Source organism: Eumetopias jubatus, unplaced genomic scaffold, assembly GCF_037043125.1.
Source record: "Eumetopias jubatus isolate StellerSeaLion01/CBP00866 unplaced genomic scaffold, mEumJub1_p1.0 scaffold_9, whole genome shotgun sequence".
In the NCBI taxonomy this organism is placed as follows: Eukaryota; Metazoa; Chordata; class Mammalia; order Carnivora; family Otariidae; genus Eumetopias; species Eumetopias jubatus.
In genome coordinates, this window is record NW_028274815.1 from 95,270,690 (window position 1) to 95,297,765 (window position 27,076).

The window sequence follows — 27,076 nt, forward strand, 5'->3', positions numbered from 1 at the left end:
GTTTAAATAATTCCACACAAAAGAAGAGTGCATGAAAGAGAGCGAACAAGGGAGAATCCGCGAGGCTGCGCCTTCCGCAGGGCGCGGGGAGGGACCGCGCTCAAGTATTTCCCTCCCCTCGAGTTTCGAGTGCCCCCGGCAATCTGCTGCGCACCCATTATTCGGCCGGGGGCCGACGGGGTGGTTGGCCGCCTCTTTTATCCTCCCGAGTGTGCCGTCGGCGCCACCGCACCCTCCGTGAAGTGCCCTCGGGGCTGTTTGTTTTTGCCTCGGGTGGGACCCTGTGGGAGGGGAGGGGGGCCAGAGGCTCCCGGGCCCCGCGACGGGAAGGGTGGTATTGGCCAAGCCAGAAAATGTGGAAAAGCCGTAAGCAGAGAAATATGCCAGTTAGAGCTGGAACGGCACTGAGCGGACCGGGATGGCATTGAACGTGGGGGCGCACGAGGGAACTGCTTGCACCTGTGAAGCGGCGGCCCCACTGCCCGCGCGCCGCCGTCTCAGAAAAGGCAGCGACACCACCCCCGGCAAAAACTGACGGGAAAGGCCACGGGACTGCGATGCTCCTCCTCGTCGCCTGCCCCAGGGGGAACCAAGAGGTGGCCAGGCCCCTGCGGGCCAGAAGGGGCGCGCACTTCGCCTTGGCCTCAGCGTCCCCTTTCCTGTGGCTGGTTTGGGGTTTGGGTGTAAGTGTTCATTCCCCGCGCCCGCTATCCCTCTCCTACCCGCCTCTCGCTCCCTGCGACTCCTAGCTCTGGCCTCCCTCCTCCTCTGTCCCACTCCCGTCCCTCCTTTCCTCCTCCTACTCCCCTTGCCTCTTTCCCCACGCCTCCCTCCTGTCTCTCACATCCTGACTCTCGCCCCCAACACCCCAGGTCCCGCTCTCTGTCTCGCCACCCTCAACTCTCTCTCCCTTAGACTCTCCTTTTTTCTCTCTGGTTCTCTCCCTGCGGCTCCCCCACTTCTCTCTCGCCCTCTCTCTCCTCTCCCCTCCGACGGCCGGTCCTCCCTCTCCTCCCCAGCTCTCCTCTCCCCATCTCTTTTCCCTTCCCCTCTCCCCCCTCCCTCCCTCTCCCCCCACCCTTCTCCCCCTCTGGCTCTCCCCCCTCCCCGCAGGCCAACGTGTGTTATTTTATTTGTCTAGAGAGAGCCTATTTGTTCAGTGATGTGTGGCCTCCTGGCCGCCGGCTTTAATGGGGAATGCGGAGGCTTGGTTTCTGTGAGCATTAGCATACAGCTGCCGGCTCGCTGCCCCGGCCGGCGCTCGCCGCATCCCAGCCTTATCATCACCTCTTCTCTCAACCAGAAAACAATCAACAGCTCCTCACAAGCGGCCACTTTCAAGCCCCTCTCCCTGCTTCTTGGCTAGCGCTCCCTCACCCGGTGTGGGGTGCACTCTCTCTCTCCCTCCCTCTCTCTCTCCTCTCTCTCTCTCTCTCTCTCTCTCACACACACACACACACACACACACACACACACACACTTCTTCTAAGGGTAAATATTGACTGGCTGGCTTTACAGTTTCTCCTCCATGCAGGGCTCCCTTTCCTCTGTCAGCTCATCTTTTATTTTTCTTTGGCCTTCCTGTGATATTTGGGTGTCACACAAGAGCCATTTTGGGAAAGGGGGTGGGTATACTCTACCGCACACCCACATACCAGCATTAGAGGCCTCTGTGAAGCATATAGTCAGGTGCATGGAATTGGCGGGAACAAAACTTGGGGAAATTAACTTTGGTGGTTTCTTGTCACTGTGCCTTGTTCAAAACTATAGAATTCCAAGATCAGCCTTCGAGCCCAAGATGTCCCCAGCTCAACAGCAAATGCTGAAATATGCAGGGACTTCATGCATTCATCTGTCTCTACAGAATCTATGCCTGAGCACGCACAGAGAAGTCCAAATATTGTTCTCTCTGAAGCCCTTTCTTTGGCCAGGCTTTATCATCAGCGAGGAGTAAATATTCTCTCGAAGCCCTTAACACAGCCAATGTCAAGCCCAAATCAATGACCCTTGGGTTCTTCTCTTACTCTTAGAAAAATTGTCCCTGGGTGGTAAAATGCTGAAGTCCACACAGAGATGCTGAAGTTCCTGTCCAGACCCGGGAAATTACTCACTTAGTGAATATGGGATGACAATGAGAATGACCCCATCAGACATGTTGTAGACTAAAACCCATTCTGCACATTTTTCAAATCCCAGCCTACTTTTAAAAAGCAGCAAAGAAAAACTTACTATCACATGAATGCATGATTCAATTTTAAGGTCGGCATTGTCATGTGGGGTCACATTTATGTGACTAGAAGGCTTTTAATGGTAATACTTGATCGCAGAAATCCTAACTGTTGATCCTTTGAGGTGGTTCTGTTAATCTCCACCCAAGGGTCCCAGGGCCTGACACAGAAACTCGCTGCTTTTGCTGATGAATTTGACCCAGGACCTCTCAGGGGAAAGGGGCTAAGGGGTTGGGGGATAGATCCTCAAGCTGCCTTATTCACCAGCCCTGAAATATGGTTCCACGTGTGTTGGTTTGCAGTTTGAAGAGCCAACCAGTAGGGATTGTTCTCCAAGTTACACAGTTTGTAGCATGTGGCCTAAGCTGGGCCTCCCTCTAAATGACCCATGCACATTTGTGTAAAACATACATGTGAAGGAATTAGTGGACTGTATTGCTTGCTTTTGCCTGCCTCAGAAAAACCAAACCTAGTGTTCTGGAACAATTTTCTTTTTGATAAGGGGCATATAATTCTGTAACACCAACTATGATTTTCCATCCTTATAGCTGGGTGACCCTTGTAATTGTGCCGACTTTGGCTGAATGTTAACATAAATGCAAAAACAACAACAACAACAAAAAACAAACAAACCTGGAATTGAAAAACTGGAATTGCATCCATGAAAACAATTTTAAGCCATGCTGATCAAAAATTCAGTTGTGAATTGTCACTCTATCTATTAAAAGAGATCCAAATAAACGAAAACTATTGTTGTTCCTGCATCCATATGTTTTCTAGTGAGCACTAAATTTGCTTATTTATAAGAAAGAGGGTTTCTGAGCCACATTACAGGTGACATGTACCAGAGGCCCCGGCTTCTCCCCGGCTCTCCTCTCCCCCATCTCTTCATGCTGCAAAGCAACAGTGTGAAGGGTCAAAGGAAAGAACTACATTGATTTCCCACTACTATTTTCTCATCTATAACCTGCATGTGAGCCTGTGTGATCTTCGAGTTTTTGTTCTTATAACCTACAACGTTACAATACAGAAATTGTGATAACAGCTGCCTCATTTTCAAAGTTCACGTAAACAGTTCTTATGATGTTGGATTACAGGGTAATTCCTCATCGTCTGTTTCACCGATTTTCCATACTGGGCACATGGTTTTCTTTTTTCTCACCCAGGAGTATTACTGGGTAAACAGGTGAAGAACTGAGAAAATTGGCGGCAGAGCATTTCAGGAAATCTATCAGAATCATACCCAACGTAAAAACAAGTCTTACACAGTGCATCCCATTTTATTGCTGAAATGGATTATTCCGCACTGGACACGCCTGGTGTTCAGAAGCGTCTCCCTGCCCCAGGATAGAGACCCACGGCCGTGCGCCACCTACTGGAACGATAGAAAACTACAGGCGTTCGTGGAGGTAGAAAGGAAGTCCCCAAACCACGATGGTGCTTGGTTGTCAAGCCAGGCTTCAGAGAGGTCTCCTATTTATACCGAGCACTTCCCCAAACTCCACGTGTGAACACAATAAAGTGGAGGCCGTGGCCACAACTAAATGATGCCTGGCCATGCGTACATAGGCAGGTGGTAGTGATTATAGTGCAGGTAGTCAAGAATGCTCTTCTCCACCAGCGACTTGTAGATGGTTTCCTGGTAGACTCTTTTGAGGTATTTCCGGGGCTTCTCCTTCAGGTTAATTTCCTCATCTTCTATCTGCCGGGCTAACTGTTCTATGGAAGGAAGGTCTTCCTCCTGGAAAACACAGGAAGAGGCCAGATAACAGAAATTACTTGGACAATAAGAGGGCAGTTTCACTAAAATGAAAAAGAGTGCTCACCTTCCCAAGGATAGTCTTTCCCCCCCCAGCTTTTTAAATTTTTTATTTTTAATTGTGGCAAAATGCACATAAGATTTACCACTTTAACAATTTTTTAAAATATAAAGGATAATTTATTTAAATAGTAACTCAGGATACATATATAAGAATGAATACAGAATTGTGCCATGTAATTCTACTTTCTGTCTGTGAATTTACTACTCTGGGTACTTCATGTAAGTGGGATCAAACAGCATTTGTCTTCTTGTGACTGGCCTACTTCACTTGGTGTAATGTTCTCAAGGTTCAACAAGAATAGTAATTTTAAGTTCTTAATATTCAGGTAAAAATTATCTGTAGATCACACTTGTTTTAAAAATAAGAAAGGAAGTTATTAAACACTTTTACATGAAAACTTCTAGATGTTTCACATGGTTACAGTCCTCTCAAGAAATAGGATTTAAAAACCCTTAAATTCGTAGTCAAGTCATATTTCATTGACATCTTTAAAGATAAGGCTCAGAGAAAATAGTTATTGGAAGTTGAGATATGCTGTGTAATATAGTAGGGTTTTTCCCAACATTTCATTATAAAAATATTCAAAGAGAGGCAAGTTGACTGAATTGTACAATTAGCATCGGTGCACACACACCACGGGGTTCCACGGCTAACATTTTACTCTATTTGCTTCATCATACACCTGCCCGTTGATAGGAGGTTGTTATGCACGTCACCAAGGTTTGAGCTGAGTGCGTTCTGAACATCACAGTAATTCCAAATTACCCCAGCAGAAGAGTCACGGGGACTTTGATGGTATATTTACTTGAACTTCCAAAAGTTTTTATTTTGAACAGGAAAAAAGTAGATGACTTGCAGAGTTCTAATGGATCATTAATTTATTAATAGTAAGAATTTTATAGATAGGAAAATAGGCTCAAACGATATGGAAGTATAACAGAATTATCATTTGATTATTTAAGTGAGACACTACCAGGTGTTGGAGATTACACACACTTCACTTGAAAGAACAGTCAGTGGGGCTCAGAGGACTTCAGATTTGTATCAGCTCAACAAAACAGTGACAGAGAGAAAGGCACCCGATGCCCAGGACTTCATATTAGAGGTGCTGAAACATTTGAGTGCTGCTAGCATGTCCCCAAGTGTATATTCCACAAGATTCCTTAGTTTTTCAGAGAATTGTATCAAGCAAAAATGACTTTACAAAAATTGTAGAAGATTTGGGGCTCGTGATGTATGGTACTGTTCTGACAATGGGGTAAATACTATAAAATCACAAAATGGAGCTTTTATCTAAGACAAATACTGCTCTAGGTTGTAAACAGATTTTTGTGCATTTGTCTTTCATAGTGTGTCCTCTCTGTGTGACCATCTCCCCCTCCTGTGACCATCTCCCCCCTCATGTGACCATCTCCCCTCTCAGTGTGACCATCTCCCTCCCTCAGTGTGACCATCTCCCCCTCGTGTGACCATCTCCCTTCTCAGTGTGACAATCTCCCCCCCCACTGTGATGATCTCCCCCTCCAGTGTGACCACCCCCCCCGGTGTGACCATCGCCCCCTACAGTGTGACCTTCTCCCCCCATGTGTCCATTCCCCCCCTCCATGTGACCATCTTCCCCCTCAGTGTAACCATCTCCCCCCGCCCCCGTGTAACCATCTCCCCCCCTCAGTGTGACCATCTCCCTCCCTCAGTGTGACCATCTCCGCTCTCAGTGTGACAGTCTCCCCCCATGTGACCACCTCCCCCCTCAGTGTGACCATTTCCCCCCTCAGTGTGACCATCTCCCCCCCACAGTATGACCATCTCTCTTCTCAGTGTGACAATCTCCCCCCCTCATGTGACCATCTCCCCCCTCAATGTGACTATCTCTCCCTCATGTGACCATCTCCTCCCTCAGTGTGACCATCTCCCTCCAGTGTGACTATCTAGTGCCAACACTTGTTATTTCCTTTTTCTTTTTACAATAGCCATCCTAGTGTGTGTGAAGTGGTATCCCATTGTAGTTCTGATTTGCAATTCCCTAATGATTAATGATATAAATCTTTCCATGTAATTGGTTTTACTTCTGGATTATCAATTTTATTCCATTGACTTATATATCCGTCCTTATATAAGTACCATGCTGTCCTGGTTACTGCTGAATTATAGTAAGTTTTCAGATTACAAAGTGTAAATCCTTCAACTTTTTTATTTCCAAGATTGTTTTGGCTATTTGGAGTCTCTTGTGTTTCCTATGAATTTTTCCATTTCTGCAAAAGATGCCATTGGGATTTTGATAGGATTGCATGTGTACATTGCTTTGGGGAGTGCTGCCATTTTAACTATATTAAGTCTCCAATTCATGAACATAAATGCCTTTCCATTTATTTAGTTCTGCTTTAATTTCATTTAGGAATGTTTTGAGGTTTTCAGGGTACAAATCTTACACCTCCTGTTTAAATTTGTTCCCAAGTATTTTATTCTTTTTGATACTATTGTACATAGAATAGTTATTGTTATAGTTATGATAATATTGTACATAGAATTCTTAAAATTCCACTCTTGGATTATTCATTGTTAATGTAGACAACTGATGATTGTGTGTTGATATTGTGTCCTGTAGCCTTGCTTAATTCATTTATTAGCTCTAGTGTTTTGTGGATTCTCTCAGATTTTCTACAGATAAGTTCATGGCATTTCAGAATATGGTTTTACTTCTTCCTTTCCAATGTGGATGCCTTTTGATTCTTTTCCCTGCCTAATTGTTCTGGCTAGAACTTCCAGTACAATGTTGAATGTAAGTGGTAAAAGCAGGCATCCTTGTCTTGTCCCAGATCCCAGAGCTAAAGCTTTCAGTCTTTCACTGAGTGTGATATTACCTATAGGTTTTTCATAAATACCCTTTATCAGGTTGGGGCAGTTCCCTTTTATTCCTAGGTTTTTTTGTTTTGTTTTGTTTTGTTTTGTTTGTTTGTGTGTGTGTGTTACCATGAAAGAATGTTTGATTTAGTCAAATGCTTCTTCTGTATCAACAGAGATGACAGCATTTTTTTCTCACTTCACTCTATTAATGTGGTATATTACACTTATTGATTTTTATATGGTGAACCACTCTTACGTTCCTGGGGTAAATCTCAGTAGGCCATGGTATATAATCCTTTTCATATACTGCTGGATTTAGTTGGCTAGTATTCTGTTGAAGATTTTTGGGTCTAAATTCATAAGGGATATTGGTCTGTAGTTCTCTTCCCTTTTGATGTCTTGGGCTTTGGTATCAGGGTAATGCTGGCCTCAAAGAATGGGCTGGAAGGTATTCCTTTCCTTTCATTTTTTTGAGAACTTAGAGAAAGATTACTGTTAATTCTTTAAATGTTTGGTAGAATTTGCCCTCAAGCCATCTGGTCTTGAACTTTTCTTTGTGATGAGGTTTTTGATTGCTGAGTCAATACCTTTACTTATTATAGGTCTGTTGAGATTTTTTTTTTATTTCTTTTGCATCAGTTTTGTAGTTTGTATGTTCCTAGAAATTTGTCCATTTCATTCAAGTTATCTAGTTGGTTGGCATACAGTTGTTCACAGTATTCTCTTATAATCCTTTGTTATTTCTGTAAGATCAGCAGAAATGTTCCCATTTTCATTTCTTCTTCTTCTTCTTTTTTTTCTTTAAGAGAGGAAGAGGGAAAGGGAGAATCTTAAGCAGGCTCCATGCCCAGTGCGGAGCACCACTTGGGATTCAATCTCATGACCCTGAGATCATGACCTGAGCTGAAATCAAGAGTCAGACACTTAACTGACTGAGCCACCCAGGCACCCATCCCACTTTCATTTCTGATTTTAGTAATTAGAGTTTTTATCCTTGGTCTAGCTAAAGATTTGTTAATTTTGTTGATCTTCTCAAAGAACTATCTTTTCGTTTCACCAATTTTCTCTGTTGGTTTTCTACTCCCTATTTCATTCATCTCTACTTAGATTTTTATAATTTCCTTCCTTCTGCTAGCATGGGGTTTAGTTTAGTTTCCTTAAGGTATAAAATTAGGTTAGTGATTTGAGATATTTCCTTTTTACAACTCCAGGCATTTATAGCTATGAATTTCCCTCTGAAAACTGCTTTAGCTGTATCCCATTCCTTTTGGTATGTTGTGGTTTTGTTTTCATTTGTTTCTAAGTATTTATAATATCTCATTTGATTTCTTCTTTAAAATCAAAGAAATTGCTTAAGAGTCTGTGTTTAATTTCCACAATTTTCTGAAATTATTTCCTTCTGTTTTTTATTTCTAGTTTTATTCCATTGCAGTTGGAGAATATATTTTGTATGATTTAAATCCTTTAAAGTTTATTGACACTTGTCTTTTGGCCCAACATATGGCCTCTCTTGGCCCAACATATGGCCTCTCTTGGAGAATGTTCCATGTATGCTTAAGAACAATGTGCCTTCTGCTGTTGTTGAGTAGAGTGTTTTATGTTTATCTGTTAGGTCTATTTGGTTTATAGTGTTGTCTAAGTCCCCTATTTCCTTATTGATCTTCTATCTGGTTGTTCTATCCATTATTGAAAGTGAGATATTGAATTCACCAGCTCTTATTTTAGAACCACTTCTTCTTTCAATTCTATCAACTTTTGCTTTATATATACTGGGCTTTTGTTGTTAGGTGCATATATGTTTATAATTGTTATCTTTTTGAAGAATGATCTTGACTATACAAAATTTCACTTTGGTCAGTGACTCTTTGGCTTAAGGCACAGTTAAATGCAGTGCCAATGGATTTATAGTATGTTCCTCTTTACTTCCACCAAAGGACTTGTGAAGTCTTACAATGGGCTTGTTTTTAAAATAAATGATACATAAACTTGAGATGGCTTATAACAACAAAGATAATAGTCTCTTATTCCTTCCTCTTCATGTGGAGGGAGAGTTATAGGATATCATAGTTAATGGGACTGGACTATTGTACTTTCCTAAAGACAAGCTAGAAGGTGAAATGAAATGGGTTATGTCATCTCAATCTTTGAGAAAAAGAATTACCATTATTCTCTAGTGAAGGCTATCTCTTTATTTTCCTATTGCCAGACTCTTAAATGAACTCCTGCATGTCTGCTTATACAAGTACTGTTTCCACTGCCAGCCAGTCTCCACCACCGTTACTTGTGGGGGCCGGCACTTACTGGGAGATGTTCTCCTGTGCCTTTTACTAGCACACATTCCCTCCTTCACTCCTCCCACAGCTCTCTGAGATGGGAACAGGTCATCCCTACTCCACAGGGACCTGAGCTAGAGGCAGACACCCCTGCATGCACAACTTCTTCCTGTGGCCTTGCCTACTTGACAAAACGAAACGTAGAACAGAGCACAAACCCCCCAGTGGAGGCTTTTCTTCCAGAGGTTTCACTTTCTGGAAATCTAGAAAAGCCACAAGAATGGTGGGGGAGCCCTTAGTGTGTCTTCCACAAATGTTCATGGTCCCTTCTGGTCTACTGAAAAGGCCTGTTGTCCATGCTGACTTCACACATAACAAACTGACCCAGAGCAGAAGGCTGTTCCTGGATAAAAGGTTGAGGGTGTCTCAGTGAAGGCCATGAAAAGTGACTATTGTTGGGCTTGGTAGTTTACTTAGAAGGTTGAGAGGAAAGCTTCTCTTTTAAGCTTGGCGCTTAAACCCCCTTGGCTCTGTGTGAAATATTAACTGAGGAGCTCGATTCTGGGGTTTAGAAGGATTTAGGCACAGAGTTTTGATGGGATAACTAGAAAACTAATGAGTCTTCACTATGGTGCAATAATGAGCTGCAGAATACATTTGACAGGAAGAGAGGGACCTAAAGAGTTGAGTGAAAAATGCATTAAGCACCAGGCTTACAACTCGAGCTCATGTTTCAACTTGAGCTGACTTCCTCACAGTTTTAGCATGAAGTGCAAGGACCTGTTTGACCTGTAGCATTTATTCAAATTTGAATGACTTTAGCAGTGGATGACCTTTGCATGGTCACAGTCCCTTCTGCTACCCTCATGTACACTTACCTGCCTGGTTCCTATCTGTGTGGATCCTAAAGACAACTGAGTTTGGTTTATATTTTAAACCTGGTTTTCCCAATCTGAACCTGCTTCAGATTAGTACAATTATTTCAACTTCCCATCTTGGACCCCAGGCATAAAACTGAAAAGGGGGCAGGCTATGAAGAGAAGGTACCAAGCCACGCAGTTTAGTCCATATGGCTCAGTGCCTATGTTCCTGGCTTCAGAGCGAGAGATCCTTGAGTTTGAAGCTTGCTGGCCACAGACTAGCTGTGTAACCCATGGCAGGTCCTTTAAAATTTTTCAGCTTTAACCTCCTCATTGGTAAAGTCAAAACTATGACAGTAGTGTGTCCTGAATGGCTCTTGTTATGGCTAAGCGAGGTGGTGCATGCAGTAGGGACTCAGCACAGGATCTGTATCTGTGTTACCCATACGGTGGCCCACACCAGGGGAACTTTCAAGAGGCACAGGTGCTCTCAAGTGAAAGTGATAACAGAGTCACAGGACTTGACCATTTAGATAGAAAAACACAGTGAAGCTAAGTTGTGTCCCAGCCCTTGTCTGAGTGGAGCAAGGGAGAATCTAGGATGGATATCTGACCACTTTTTGAGCATAGATGCTAATGTTCCACAGCTCCGGTAAGGACTCTAGTGTTGAATGAAAGAATTTAATTTAAATTCACTATTTACATTGCAGAGTCAAATTTCTTGCTGAGCATGGAGACTTTGGGAAATGTAGCCTAACTTCCAGTTAATTCTCTATCACTTTGAGAAAGAAGTTTTGGTTATTAAAGGGGTGTGTTTGGACAGCTTATGTCTTCCCTTTACATTTTTATAGCAACACACACGTGCGTGCATGCATGTGTGTGCACGCACACACACGTTTAGTGAATGGCTGGCAAGTGTGGGCAGAAACTAAAGGAATGCAATGTTCATTCTTGAGAACAAGTAGATAAAGCTCAGATCCAATTTCCAGTCAACACTGCCTGTTGGCTGATAATGGAAATACAGTTATGTGTAAAAAGGAAAGAGAAATCTGCCTCTCATAAAAGGATTTAAATAATCCACTTTTCCTGAAATATCACTGTCTGTGTTCGAATACTCCAAAGCATGTTATAGGAAGTATAGTTGGTTTTGAAAGTAAAACCAAAAAGGGGAATGTAGAGAAAAGTCTAAAAGACCAACAACTATAAACTGCTTGTAATTTTCAAGGAATAATTCACATATCTATTAATCACTCTTACCTCCTTGGAGGTCAAGATCTGGCGTAACTCTTTCCTTAGATCAATAAAACGATCGTGAAAGAGGGCCATGCACCATGGCTCCATGAAGTAGCTAGGGAGGAAAGAAAAGATTCAGTTAGCTGGAAACCCTCTCATTACCACTAATAAAGTATTTACCTGCTTTTTTTGCCTTTATAAATTACAGTTCTGGCCCCTTTGCAATCGTTTGCTCATAAAATGCCTCGTGGAACAGCCTGGCCAATCAATTTTTTAAATGGATGTTCCTGATGTAAGGCCAGGTTCCATAATTACATTTAAAGTGGTTTAATTCAGAGCTGGGGCAAGACCCAGTGAAGAATCCTGATTTTATCAGAATTTAAAAGCCTGAAGACTTGTAAAGAACGGTGTCTCCATTATCTGCCCTCATTTGAGAAAAACAGATTGCAGGATTAACTGAACTGCTGCATAAACAAATTACATTTGGGGAGACAATACCACAAACATTGTGCATCATTAAGGTTTCTGGATTAATAATGACCAGAAAAACAGGCCACCTCGGTGTTCAACATGGTCTCCGTCCAATTGCCCTGATGCTTAATTGAATCTCTTTTTAGGAGAGCAGCTCTTTTGGTGTTTATATTGGCTAACTCTTCACTGAAAACTGTTTGAATAAACGCTTTCTTACCTGGAGAACAATAAGGCCCTCTGTTATTTCCAGGTGATCACTGAAAATCTGATGCATTCTTGGAGGACCAAGAACATTTATTGGTATTTTAAGTCTTATTTTATTTTAATGCCACATGTCTTGGAACCAGAAACATCAGTTCTTCGGCGCTGGGGGCACACTGATCATGTAGGTTTCCCTCTTTTCTGGATGTGGGTTTGTCGTTCCCATCGCTGCTAATGGATACCACATGTGTGCACAGGGGGAGAAAAGACCGGTGCCCACGTGCAGACGAGCACCTTCTGTTTGCCCAGACTTAAAGCTAATTCTTAAGGAAGGAGGTGATGAGTCCCAAGGACCACTGAGGCCTTAAAGGACAAATATCATGACAAGAGTCTGTGCTACGCTCAGCACAGTACTAAACTATGTCAGTTATTACCTATTACCTATTTGCTTGACCAGAATGTGACCAAATTTCATGCTTAATTACCTCCTTTGTTGTTATTCGTTCAACAATGAATTCCACTAATAATTACTGAACATTCTTTATGTGCCCAGCACTGTTCTGGGTGCAGGGGAAACAGTAGGAGCCCAAACAGACGCACATCCTGCCACTGTGAAGCTTATATTCAAGTGATAAATAAGTAAATATACAGCATGTTGGATAATGAGAACTGCTTAGGAGAAAAACCCAAGTCAGGCAAAGATGGGGCAGGGAGAGGGGACAAAGGAAGGCTCAGGGAGTAAAGACCTGAGGGGAGGGAGAGAGGGAGCCACATGGCGTTCTGGGGGAAGAGCCTTCCTGAGAGAAGGAACAGCAGGTGCAAAGGCCTGGAGGCAGGAGTGTGAGCTCAGATCACTCAGGGAGGCGGAGTGGAGAGAAGAGGGGGAGCGAGAGGGGGTGAGCTCAGGAAGGGGATGGGTGGGAAGGATGCTCCTAGAGGCAGGAGTCCAGTCCAGGCTATCGTGTATAGTAGTCCCCCTGTATCCGCGGTTTTGCTTTCCGTGGTTTCAGTTACCCCGCTGTCAACCGCGGTCGGGAAGCAGGTGATCCTCCTGACATATCCTCAGACTACGTCGCAGTGCCTGCATCATTCACCTCGCTTCACCTCGTCGTGGGGGCATCTCCCATCATCACAAGAAGGATGAGTAGAGTGTGCTAAGGTATTTTGACAGAGACCACACACACATACCTTTTATTAAGTATATGGCTACAATTGTTCTATGTTATTATTAGTCATTGTTGTTACTCTCTTAGTGTGCCTGATTTATAAATTAAACTTTATTGTAGGTATGTATGCGTAGGAAAAAAAGCAGTATGTACAGGGCTCAGTATTACCTGTGTTTTTAGGCATCCACTGGGGGGTCTTGGAAGATACTCCCTCAGGGAAGCGGGGACCACTGTAATCTCTCAGTGGCCATCTAGCTCAGCACTTGCAAGGAACAGACATCTCACAGATCTTCAGAAATGAATGAATGCACATCGCACTGTATATTCTATTCTATACTGCCTGACCCCGATTGGTCTTTCATTAGTATAGAGTCAAATTCTGCTAAATAGGTGACAAAACTCTGCAAAGTGCCCCAAGATGAGCAATATTATGAAAAAGAAAGCCTCACTGGGAAGAGAGGGAAAGCCGTATGTGAAACCAGGATGGTCTCGCTAAGCCCCGCAGCAAGAAAGTCTGAGGGTGTCAGAAGGCCACTTTGTGGAAATTTGTCGGAGGAAATCTGCTCGCCTCTGGAATTATTCAAGGCCACCTAATTCTTAGTGAATGCAGCTGAGTTGATGGGAGTTCTGGCTGGGGTTCTGGGCCCCTACAAATCCTGGCCAACGTCCAACAGCCATCTAATTCCTGGAGCAAAGGTACTAGTGCAGGGCTGGCACCTTGGTGGGGATGGGCCCAGTGGGGTGATGTTTTGACATATCCTCAGAGAGTAGTTTCTTGGACCAAAATATCCATTATAGCCTCTGTCCAGACATTCAAGCACAGCTTTGCCAGGATGGTCCCTGCTCTAGGGACTTGTGGATGTGCAAATCTTTACACTATCATAATTCCTAAGGTAGGAACCAATGGGCCTTTTTGTGTATTTTTAAAATATTTGATTGATTGAGCATGAGCAGGGGGAGGGGCAGGGGGAGAGAGAGAGAGAGAATCTCAAGCAGGCTCCCCACTGAGGGCAGATCCCAACGTGGGACTTGATTCCAGGGCCCTGAGAGATCACGACCTGAGCTGAAATCAGGAGTCGGAAGCTTAACCGCCGGCGCCACACAGGCGCCCGCCAATGGGGCCTCTTAAATTTGTGGCTACATTTCCACCGTTGCTGAGATCCCACCTGTGTGTTTCTACCCTCTTGGTTTCGGGGTCTACAGCTGCATCCGTCTAGGTGCTACATCCTCAGTCTCTGCCTTCCAATAGCCCAGGTCTGGTGCAGGCAGTTCACTCCCTGACCTCCCCGCCTCGTCTGCTTCACAGAGGGAACTCTGGGGAAACCCCACTTCCCAAAGGTCACAGCCTGCCCACTGTCTAATGCCCACATTCCCTTAACCTCTGTCCACAAAGCCGAACACTAATGGCTGGAGAAGCAAGTGACCCTTCATCTTCTGAAAATATAATTGCTAAGCATCTCTGTATGGTGCCCGGCGAGGGGGCGGGGGGGGGGGGGAGAGGGAGGAGGGGGGAGGTTGGGGGGGCAGCATGAAGAGGAAGTTGGATATTTTTACAAAGTTCTTTGCTGCCTTTGAAACTCTCCATGCCTCTCACACCAGTGTCCAGCAGAAAGGGCCCCCGGGTATTTGCTGACCCTTATTCTCATCACAGTACCCTGAACGGCTTGCGGGCCAGTGATCTGGGAGACCTGAAATCTTATTTCTCTCACACTTCCTACCATTGTCTCCTATGGGAAAACATTTTGGGACCCTCGTCCAGAAGGTGACAATCCCTGTAGCAAACTATGTGTTACCTATATTCCTGGAATTCATCTGTGGCAGCCGTTTTTACTTATAAAAGAAAAAGGTTTATAGAACTCTATTCGGCTTTTCTTTCTCTCTCGAGAAAAAAAGGAGTTAAACTCCTTTAACTCCATTAAAGCAAAGTGTAGTAATGAAAAGACACCCTAGAAGCCAGACCAGTAGGTTGACTTCTGAAGGCTCCTTCTCAGTTTTAGCGAGGCTTCAGTGGTGGCCCCTAGGGGTGACTGACACAGGGTCCTGAAATACTAAGGCTCCCTCAGGGTGGGGGAGGGGGCGGGGCGGGGGGAGAGCTGGTACACCAGCAAGAGGAGTGTGTGGGCGCCTGCCCTGCCTGGAGAGCAGCTTCTGCAACATCAGTATGCTCACAGCCTGCCACCCAGATCACGCTAAAGATGCATAAAGTGACACCCTTAGCCTGGGGTAAAACAAGGATTTCAGACTTGGGTGAATCCTAAACAGGAGTGCCACTGGAAGGTCATCCATTCTCTCCCCCTTTTTTTTTTAAGATTTTATTTATTTATTTGAAAGAGAGAGAGCGCGCGCATAAGGGGAGGAGAGAGGGGTAGAGGGAGAAGCAGACTCCCTGCCGACCAGGGAGCCGGATGCAGGACTCGATTGCAGGACCCTGAGATCATGGAAGGTCATCTATTCCGACTGCAACTCTGATGGGATGGCATGTAGAACCAAATGGGATTTAGGAAGAAAATGACTAGCAGATAATCTGCAGTTTCCAAGATGCCCTCCTCCTGCTCTGTTTAAATTAGGATTCAGGTTAGGCTCTTGAGTGGGTGGATAGTTAGCAACATATCCATTGTCAGATGAAGTAGCTGCTATTTTGTAGGGCAGGCATTAGATATAAGGTGTTTTAGATAGTGATGAAAAGGACTGGGTCCCTTTGATTAAGAGGAAAAAAAATGTACTCAAAAATCTACCCAGAGAAGAATCTCATTTGCAAGGTTCTTCCCCAGTTCTTACAGAAACTGCTTATTCTGGTAGTGATTTTTAAGGGCTCACCAGATGACCCCAGAGGACACCCATCCCTTTGTTCACGCTCTGGGCTGTGGTCCTTGGTCATTTGCCATTCATAGCCCCAAGTAGCTCTGTCCCTGTTGATAACTCACTTCCACACTCCCCCGGACCTTGTCTGCTTCTGGCAAATTAATTTTTTTTAATTAATACATTTTATTTTTAGAGCAGATTTAGGTGTTCAGAAAAAATGGGAGCAGAAATACAGAGGTCCTGTACATTGGCTCCTACCCTCAGCTTCTCCTATTAATCCCTTGCATTATTGGTAAGGCACATTTGTTCCAACTGATGAACCAGTATTGATACATTATTCTTAACGAAAGTCCCTAGTTTACACTGAGGACTTTCACTTGTCTGTCGTGTTGCACATTCTGTAGGTGTGACAGATGAATCATGTCATATAGTCACCACTGCAGTATCATACAGAAGAGTTTCACTGCCCTAAAAACCCCCTGTGCTCTGCCCATTCATCCCTCCCTCTCTGACCTATGGGCAGATTAACGTTTCAGGAAATTGACTTGCAGAGAAAATGGGGCTGTGTAACAATTTTATAAAAAATTTTAAGAACCCTATATTCCAGTATTTCCCTCCGAAATAGAGTAATATTCTCCCATTACAGAACACAATGCCTCTCAAACTTGCTGGCCGCCCCTCAGACGAATGGTTGTGTGGGTTGAGGCTTTGGTTTTCTGAGGTGCTGGATGTGGGCATCAGCTTAGGATGAAAGCTATTTGCATTTCTGTTTTCTATAATGTGCAGGGGGCTATACTTTTTTAGGGGAAATTTTTAAATGTAGGCATTATAATCTACTTGCTAAAAATCCATGTGCCCTGTTACCAGACCAAACCAAACACACGTATAAAGCTGGAGTGAGGTTCGTTCACTGAGAATTTCCAAGCCTGATTTGTCGTGGTTGAAGGCTGCTGAGAATGTTAATTTGCCCACCCTAGTCAGAGAAGACCGTCTCAGGTGGGCGAAAGCATCCCAGTGGCAGGCAATCTGATTCCTGATTCCTTCCAGCAGGTGCTAATGTTTTTATTCAAAGAAGGCCAATTCAATCCCATTACGGGAAAGAATGAAATGGGTGTGCATTATGTTTCTTTTTCCCACCCACATGGGAAGGACAACACCAACCGTAATGGCAGGGGTACCCAGCTGAGCATTTCCTACACTGACCCCTTCAGCTGCACCGGGACTAGAAAGCCATGGTCAACTCCCTCTCCGCACTGGCTGTGGGCTGCAGAGCTCCTGGTGTCCCTCCTCTGCATGCTGGGGGCAGAGAGGGGGAGCTCAGGGCGAGTAGGGGTGGGGAGCTGACAGGCAGCTTGAGGGCACACCCTCAGGGTCTGTTTCTAGCTCAGGCTTCACCCCACTTCCAAACTGTGCCTCAGTTGCCCAATGCTCACTTTGCCGTCTCCTCTCTGTGGAGGGTCTAAGATTCTCACTCCCTCCGGCCCTCTCCAGATACCTCCCACCCTGGCTTTCCTGCCTGATGGGCTCTGTGCCGTTTCTGCAGCCCAGAGCAGCCTTTTCCATGCCTGCATCTTCCCTAGTGCTGTCCAACGCTTGAGCCCAACACAAACCTCCTTCCTGAAGCTAATTTCTGGCCTAAGGGCTTCCATTCACTTGCTCTGTGCCATTTTCACTGCCTGGGGTAGTTCTGACCTTGCAGGAAAGCTAACCTGGCACTTGTCCTGTTCTCTTACTCACTGTGGGCTCTGGGTCCCCACAGCATCTGGCACAGGCTGGTCCCTAGCAAGCAGGTGGGGCCCAAGCTCCTAAAGACACCTACAGGTGAGTGCAGGGGTCTGACTTAGGCTGCCTTCCCTCCCCTCCATGGAGAGCCTCTGCACCAGCTCCTAGGACCCCATTTAGGTAAGAGGGGGTTTAGGGTGGTACGGATCCCTGTGGGCTTCCTTTAAGCCATCTTAGACACATGGTAGGCTTCATTATTAAAATTAGAAAAGCTTTGAATGTAACCAAACTCATTTTGCAATTGATAAGAACACTGAGTCAAACCAAGCTGATCTCCTTTTGATAGAAGGATGTTAGAAGTCTTGCTTTATGAAAAGATGTAGGTCTAGTTTTCTCCACACAAATGGAAGGAATTCTGTACTTTGGTTTCTTTCCTTCTCCACAGAAAGGAGAGAAGCATCTGGAATCCTTGCCAAGGCTGTGGTCAGGTGGGCATGGACCGCCCCAAGTGCTATGGATACTCAGCATTAGTGATCAGCTTTCGGGAAACTTATATTCCCATGAATACTGAATTTTTTTTTGAGAGAGAGAAAGCGAAAGTGAGCGGGGGAAAAGGGCAGAGAGAGAGAGAGAGAGAGAATCTCAAGCAGGCTCCACACCCCAACACAGAGCCTGACATGGGGCTGGATTCCAGGAGTTTGAGCTCATGACCTCAGCTAAAATCAAGTCAGCTGCTTAACCAACTGAGCCACTCAGGAGCCCCTGAATATTAACTTTTTAAAAACAAGAAAATAATAGCTTCTTTCCCAATTTATGTTCAAAAAGGGAAGACTAACCAGAGCCACTAGGTAACCTTCATAGCTGGCTGCCTTGAAATCTTCAGAAGAGAATGTCAGGTAAGAACACGGCAGCAACGTGCCTTCTCAGTGGCAGTGTGGATCTGGGTGTTAATAGCACACAAATTAATTCTACACACAGATCTAGCCATGAGAAAAAATTTATACAAACTATCCAGAACCCAAACAGAAGACACTATTGTCTCTGTTCCATTTGCCAATGGCTGGTCTGGGTTCTTTGGGGGGGACTTAAATTCTCTATCACTTTAGCAAACAATAACACTTTTCTCAGAAGCCCCAGGAAATGTCGACTTGTGGAACTCTATGAACCATTCCTGGTCGATATGGCCCAATCATTAAGCAATTGATCAGACTTCTTCAGAGCTCATCCTCATCTGGTCAATCAGCCAATTTTATTGACAAAATCATACAAGCTGGGTGGGCATCTAGTAACTAGCTGAGCCATTGGCCACACTGAATGCTGAGAAAAGCAACTCCACAAGACACGCTGGAGGAAGTCGCATTCGCTGACCTTAGGAAAAAGTCCAATGTGTCTAAGGGAAGAGAATATAGTGGGTAAAGGATGTCATTCTTTCAAGTACTGGATCTTAAATGGCAGGTGGGGAGGAAAGGAGAGTTGCCAAAGAGCTAGGGTGCCCTCCCTGCCCTCAGAGGTTCCGCTGGAAATGGCTCAACTACGCAATAGTTAGAAAAAAGGAGGCAGGTGGGCAGAGAAGAAACGCATACCTTTCTTTCTTTCTTCCTTTCTTTTTTATGAAAATCATTCTAATTTCATCCTGGAGTGATAATAGTTTTTGCTTTTAGACTCGTTAAGAGGATCCCCAGCGGCCACTCACAGCTGCACAGAGGTTTGCTCAAGCTAGAAACTCACCTAAGGGTTGCCTTTTCTCCCAGTGGGAAACTGCACGGCGTGGGGGGGGGGCGGGATGCAGGCTTTCCTGAGAAAATGACGTCCTTACTGCCCAAGTCCTTTCTTGTACCGACAGCATCTTAGATTCAAGGCGGAGGATAGACAGTGCCCACAATGCCTGGCTGTAGGTCATGCCCACAGCGAGTCTCAGCCTTGTGGTAGCGTCAGCTGGAGCGTTGGCTGGTGGGGCTCGTCTCTCCCATTTACAGTCCAAGAACGCATGAAGTGACAGACATCAGGGTATATCATCGAGGTTGCACCCGGATACCCAGGGGCTAGGCATGACCTACAGATGTGGCTGCTTTGGACTGAACAACATTTGGAAATTTGATTTGGGACATTTCCTTAAAAAAATCGTATTTGGTAATACTGGGTCCTTGTAGTTATGTGGCAGCAATCAGCTAAATTGATGCCCCCTGTGGTTCATCACTGTCATTACCAGCCTGGCTGGTATCGCTGTTCACCTGTGGGCCACAGAAAGCACGTGGGTGTGCAAAGCCTGGTGAAGGGGTCTGGGTGAGATGAAGGCATGTTTGTAAATATGTTTTTGGAAGCCATCTGCCGCATGTGTCTTTCTCCATGCTGGTATAGGTGCTAAGAACACATGCTATGTCCTATCTTCCTTTCTTCTTCCATCCATCCATCCATCCATCCATCCCTCCCCCCACCTAGCCAGCCACCCAGACACCCAGACACCCACCCAGACACCCACCCATCCATCCACACATCCATGCATCCATCCATGCATCCACCCACCTAGCCACCCACCCAGCCACCAGCCACCCACCCATCCATCCATCCCTCCACCCACCTGGCCATCCATCTATCCATCCACCCACCTAACCATCCATCCATCCATCCATCCATCCATCCATCCATCCATCCATCCATTCATCCATCCATCCATCCATCCATCCATCTATCCATCCCTAACACCTACCTAGCCATCCATCCATCCATCCCTCCATCCATCCCTCCACCCATCCGTGCAGCCATCCATGCATCCATCCATCCCTCCCCCCACCTAGCCACCCACCCAGCCACCCAGCCACCAACACAGCCAGCCACCCATCCATCCATCCACTCATCCATGTATCCATCCATCCCTCCACCCACCTAGCCACCCACCCAGCCATCCAGCCACCTACCCTCCATCCACCCATCCATGCATCCATCCATCCCTCCACCCACCTAGCCACCCACCCAGCCACCCAGCCACCCACCCATCCATCTATCCATCCACCCACCTAGCCAGCCAGCCAGCCAGCCAGCCAGCCACCCATCCCTAGTACCTACCTAGCCATCCATCCATCCATCCATCCATTCATCCATCCATCCATCTAATGAGGCCTTTCAAAATCCTGTTTCTTGGGGAACACTCCTACACTGTTGGTGGGAATGCAAGTTAGGGCAACCACTCTGGAAAATAGTATGGAGGTTCCTCAAACAGTTGAAAATAGAGCTACCATACGATCCAGCAATTGCACTACTGGGTATTTACCACAAAGATACAAATGTAGGGACCCGAAGGGGTACGTGCACCCCGATGTTTATAGCAGCAATGTCCACAATAGCCAAACTGTGGAAAGAGCCAAGATGTCCATCGACAGATGAATGGATAAAGAAGATGTGGTATATATACACAATGGAATATTATGCAGCCATCAAAAGGAATGAGATCTTGCCATTTGCAACGACGTGGATGGAACTGGAGGGTGTTATGCTGAGTGAAATAAGTCAATCAGAGAAAGACATGTATCATATGACCTCACTGATATGAGGAATTCTTAATCTCAGGAAACAAACTGAGGGTTGCTGGAGTGGTGGGGGGTGGGAGGGATGGGGTGGCTGGGTGATAGACATTGGGGAGGGTATGTGCTATGTCGAGTGCTGTGAATTGTGCAAGACTGTTGAATCACAGATCTGTACCTCTGAAACAAATAATGCAATATATGTTAAGGAAAAAAAAAAGAAGATGGCAGGAGGGGAATAATGAAGGGGGGAAATCAGAGGGGAAGACCAACCATGAGAGACGATGGACTCTGAAAAACAAACTGAGGGTTCTAGAGGGGAGGGGGGTGGGCGGATGGGTTAGCCTGATGATGGGTATTAAAGAGGGCACGTTCTGCATGGAGCACTGGGTGTTATGCACAAACAATGAAACATGGAACACTACATCCAAAACTAATGATGTAATGTATGGTGATTAACATAACAATAAAAAATTAAAAAAAATCCTGTTTCTTTATTTCTAGCACCTGTTTTCCTCTGGTTCTCTGTTCTCTGCTGGCTCAACCACCTTGCTCTGAATACTAATTTCTTCCCCACTGTGCTCCCATGAGGACTTTTCTCTCCCTCTTTTCTCTGTCCTCCATATCTTCCAGGGATCCTGAATTCCATGGCTACAAAGTGGCAAGCAAGGGGTCATTCTTTGCCATTAATCAATCACAGCCAGACACCTTTTTTGGGGGGGAGGCACTGAGAGAACCACTGTGCAAGTGTGGTCTCTGCCCCAGAAGCATACCCTGTGGGGGGCAGGGGAAGGTAGTGTCAGGGAAACTGAGGTGGGTGCAGGCCCCAGAGGGGCACATTGTGGGAAGGAAAGGCTGGAGGAGGGCTCAGCAGGATGAAACTGCCGTCTGCTTGCCCTCAAGTCTTTGTCACTGCATTTCTAAGTTCACCGCTCTTTGGCTAGTGTTTGCCAACCTTCAGTCACTTGGGCACCCATCAGTTTTTCATGGACATTAAGCATTGTTTCAAAAATTTTCTTTAGATTGATTAGCCTTAAAAAAAATACCTACCTCTGCCTTGTTCTAGGCCATGATATCTGCGAAATCACAGATCTGATGTGCTTGTACAGTTTTTCGAATTCTTATTAAAATTATTCCATGGTTAGTAAGTTGTGTGTACTGCCTAAGGTAGCTCACATACCTACCACCTGGCAGGTGCTTACTACACTCTGAGACAAGTCATTTTTTTATGATATCTTGATGGAGAGGTGCTGTTGTATTCATCTGAGGACATAAACACACGGACACTGTGCTAAATAGTTTCCATGCATTATCTTACTTCATCCTAATTCCAAACCTCTAAAGTGGGATTTGCCAGTCCATTTTACAGATGAAGAAATAGATTCAGAAAGGTTAAATGACTTGCCCAAGGCCACACAACTAATGAGGATGAACCAGGGCTTAACCATAATTCTGCTAGACCTCAAAGTTTGTGCTCTGAACAACTGCACAAGTCTCATTTCCTTAGGCTCATTCTGGAGCCTTTCTAGCAACTTTCTGAATCATCCCTGTTTCCTTGGTATCCCCTGCATTAGCTAAGATTAGGTTTGATTGCAGTTGTAAAAATTTTTTAAATAAGTACTTTTTTTCACACAGAGAAATGCTAGGTGGAGTGTCCAGGATGGGTATGGTGGTTCCACAGACATCAGAGCACGGTACTATCCATAGGGAATTTGGCCTCATGGTGCAAAATGGCTGCTGAGCTTCAGTCATCACATACATGTTCTTAGATGGATAAAGAGAAGAAGAGGGCCCTTCTCCTCTCTTTTAGTGACAATTCCTAGAAATCTCACCTAGTACTTCTATTTATGTCTTATTGGCCAAACGTTGGTTATAAGGCTTCCTTGGCTGCAGGGGAGGCTGGAAATCATTGCCATTTATTTTAAGTACAATGTAACATCCTATAAATCAGGATCCCTGTCTCTGAGGAAGAATGAGAGAATAGATGTTGTGTCTTCTGTGATAGCCCAAAGACTCCATAGCATCTACATTGAACAAAATTCTTTTCTTACGGTTAAGCTTATGAAAATTGGGAGAATGTGTTTAGTTGACGTTCCCAGAACTAGAATGCATCTATCGCTATAGATTCAAGCTTGCCCCCAAATTAAACAATCTGGAAAAAATCCCACACAAAATGTTTTCCATATGTGACCACTACCTCCAAGTCCATGGGAGAGCCTTGGTCCCCTGCATGTCCCCATCTAGCCCAAATAGGCTTTAAAGGCAGAGAACAGGGAACAATTTGTGTTCACACTGTAAGATTGTATTCTGGTCACTTTATTCTGCCCATGAAAGCAAGTGGATTCATGCATTTCAATACAATTAAAAAAAAATAATAATGGGGGGGGCGCCTGGGTGGCTCAGTTAGTTAAGCGTCTGCCTTTGGCTCAGGTCATGATCCAAGGGTCCTGGGATCAAACCCCACATCGGGCTCCCTGCTCGGCAGGAAGCTTGCTTCTCCCTCTCCCACTCCCCCAGCTGTGTTCCCTCTCTTGCTGTCTCTCTCACTGTCAAATAAATAAATAAAATCTTTTAAAAAAACAAAATAAAATAAAAAATAATAATAGGAACAAATAAGTTTTCCAGTTAACCCTAGCTTTGCTCAGAAATTAAATTACACATTTCTGGGGCAGCGGAGTTTACACAGGAACAGACAAAAACAAACAAACAAGCCCCGAAGCCTGAAATGGAAGTCTGATTATGAATATTTCCTGTCCAACTTGAGTTTGCCAGAATCTCTATCTGGTCAATTTCCTGCTTTGAGGCATTTCTGGAAAGGTGAGATTAATGATTTTGAAAGCAAAACCAACTAGTTATTTGATAACCAGTCATAACTGTCACTTGCTAAAGATGGGCTATAGTTTTGTTGTCACAATCTGGAACTGGCCTCAACCGATAATGGGGGTTTACTGCTCTAAGGAAAAATGGTTTACGACGCACTAGCGCTAAAACCCAAATTCTAATCTTGGGTGGAAGTCAGCCATCTTCTGAATGGCTTGTAAACAACCTCTCTTACTGCCTGTCAGATCAGGGATGCACAGAGGAGGTGTTCGGCGAATTACCCCGATGTATCCAGGAACCAGAAGCTAACACTGCTTCAAGCCTGGTGTCCCGCAGTGTTCTGGAAGCCTTCCGCAGACATGCTGGAAAACACTGCCTTGCCCAGCGCGCTCTGCTCAGCACTCAGAGGCTGCTGTCTGCTGCAGGCCACTGGAACTGGCGTGATGTACTTGACCCTGAGTTGGACACATGCAGAACTGTCTCGGGAGGTCGATCCTGACCAGCCCATGGGCCCTGGCACCCCCACGCCAACGTGGGGAGCAAAGCTCTCTCTCAAGCACAAATTTTTCTTAGGCTTTACAGTGTCTAGAAGAACACGGATTCCCAGAGCACATTTGTCCCGAATATGTGTTAGCACCAAGATGGTGCTGAGGACAGAGCACAGACTCCCTGCCTCCCTTGCCACTGGAGTCCTGGTTTTCAGAAATACAATTCACAGAGGATTATCTGAAAGATCTGTCTGCTGTCCATTTGTTTTCTGAATCCTGGATACTGATTCACCTGAGAAAACGGAATACATTTATCTTGTGACCCTTACAAATCCAACCACCAATGAGATTTTCCTCCTTATTTTGACCTTGATGGAACTCAAAGCCAAGTGTGTGAATTTTCTTGGTAAAGACCTGGGCTTGAATACACAGCCTTTGCACGGCAGCTCAGCCTCACACAGCTGTCCTGCCCCTAGTTCCCCATTTCCCAATGCCTTTTTCTTTTTATCCCAGCTGTGCTGCTTGTTGCTTATGTAATCTTGAGCTAGCCTCAGTCTTCAGAGCTGTACAATGGGCATAACGGTGGTCCTTACCTCAAAGACTTAGTGTCAGAACTCGAGAGGACAATCCAGGAACAAGGTTGGCTTTATGACCAGGGAAGGGCCCCATATGTATTATGTTGCAATGATGATGAGGAGGAGGATTGTTCTTACTTATATCTTATTGTATATATTTGTGTAAGCTACCTCAGATCTTTTCTAGTATGAATTAGAGATGAAATAATTAAAATAAGCACTCTTTGTTTGCTGTTTAATTGGAAGAGCGTCTTTCTTTGGCACAACCCTGCATTTTTCTCCTCGGGGACTGCTTTTCCTACCTTGAAGGGTGTCTGCATGAACTTTTTTAGCTGCAGTTTTATGGCAGCATTAATTTTAGCTGCCCTAAAGGTAAGAGAGACTTCGTAACAAGCCTTCCCAATGTTTGGTCACGCACTAAAGAGCTCTGTGGGAATCAATAAAAATAACATAAAAACGGTTAAACTGAGGCCTTGACATATTTTTTGTGTGAATTGATGAAGGTTAAATAAAAAGAGGAAAGATGGAGTTCCTTGCTTTTGCTGGTTTATTTTGAAGAGTGAGACAATTAAGTCAAAAATGGCTAACCCAGTGGCTGGTGGGATGTATCAGGATGGCGGTTAGGAAAGTGAGCCACGGTTAAGGCACAGGCATCTCCAGGCCCAGCTAGGCCAGATTTTCTTCTGACCTATCTGCCTTTTTGCCTGACCTGCCAGAGCAAACCTGTCTTCTTGTAGAAAGAGTATAATTTTTATATAGTTAAGAATTGCCCTTCTATTTAAGTTTCCCGGTGAAAGCACAGTGGCCACACCATCTGCCAGGACCTTTCTCCACAGTGAGCCAGTGGGTCTGGCCATCGCTTATGCGCCACCTGTGCCCGGAGTCAGAGTAGGGGGACGAGTCTACGCTATCTAGCTCTACATATCTGGCCTTTTATTCCATCTGTGGCATTTCCTTGTGCATCGCTGGTTTATTAGGGGCTGCATTAATTGAATTTGTACAATAAGTCTAGTGCCCTGGAAGTTGTCCAGCTATTTACATTGATTTGTTATATAAATTCAGGCCTAAGAGTATGAGGCAAGGTTAGCATTTAATTCTGCAGCAAAGGGAAAGCTCTTAGTGCTCAGCTTCCCTTCCCATTCCCCTCTCTTGTTATTCTGTGTCTCTCTTCATAGAAAGCATGACCATTTCCTTTTAATTAGGCTGCAGAGAGCACGGGCTCGCATTAGGCCGCTCAGCCACTCAGCCACGCTCACGGCCACGGCCATTTCCTATCTATTTTCTGTAGGAAAAGAAAAAAAAAGTGTATATATGCACATATACACCCCCACAAGTCCGGGGGTGGGGGAAAACAAAGGAACCAGGTGGAATTACCTTTTGTGAGACTGAGGCCGCAAGAACTAGCCAACACCAGAAAAGCAAGATATTTCACTGCCTCGTTATTCCTTCGGTTAAATTAATTGCCCTTTAAATTTTAAGAGTGCTTAGTAGAAATATCACTCACCAGTGCAGAGTATATAGCATGTTTAATACACATTTATAGTAGTTGAATAATTAATACATGTTTAAAATAATTCCCTTTCGTGGGTGCCTGGGTGGTTCAGTAGGTCAAGTGTCTGCCTTCAGCTCAGGTCATGATGCCGGGGTGCTGAGATCGAGCCTTGCATTGGGCTCCCTGCTTGGTGGGGAGCTTGCTTCTCCCTCTCCCCAACGTGTACTCTGTCTCTCAAATAAATAAATAAAAAATCTTTGAAAAAATTAATTCCCTTTCATAATAGGCTTTTCTAATTAATGTGTTTATTTTTTTTCAAAGATTTTATTTATTTATTTGACAAAGAGAGACTCAGCGAGAGAGGGAACACAAGCAGGGAGATTTTTGATTACAAAAGTAAAAATACTACCTTTCCAGCAGAGGAACCTGCAGCCTCCAACCCTACCACGGGGCCATGGTTAACAATATAGTGAGGGGGCAGATCCACACCGTGTGCCCCCTGAGAGGGATGCCCTGAGAGGGATACGACATCACGTCTGTGGTTCTGCCACGAAGACAGC

General features: G+C 44.9%; 1 protein-coding gene across 1 annotated transcript in view; it reads right to left on the minus strand.

Annotated features, from left to right (window-relative positions):
• Window positions 1-3,768: 3,768 nt before the first annotated feature.
• The window catches only part of CFAP61 (cilia and flagella associated protein 61), a 294,422-nt gene continuing 271,114 nt past the window's right edge, over window positions 3,769-27,076 (minus strand). Inside the window, exons 25-26 of the mRNA XM_028123773.1 lie at window positions 11,286-11,376; window positions 3,769-3,969 (exon numbers count right to left, since the gene is read on the minus strand). Coding sequence (XP_027979574.1) covers window positions 3,769-3,969; window positions 11,286-11,376 — 292 coding nt within the window. The remainder of the gene's footprint in view (window positions 3,970-11,285; window positions 11,377-27,076) is intronic.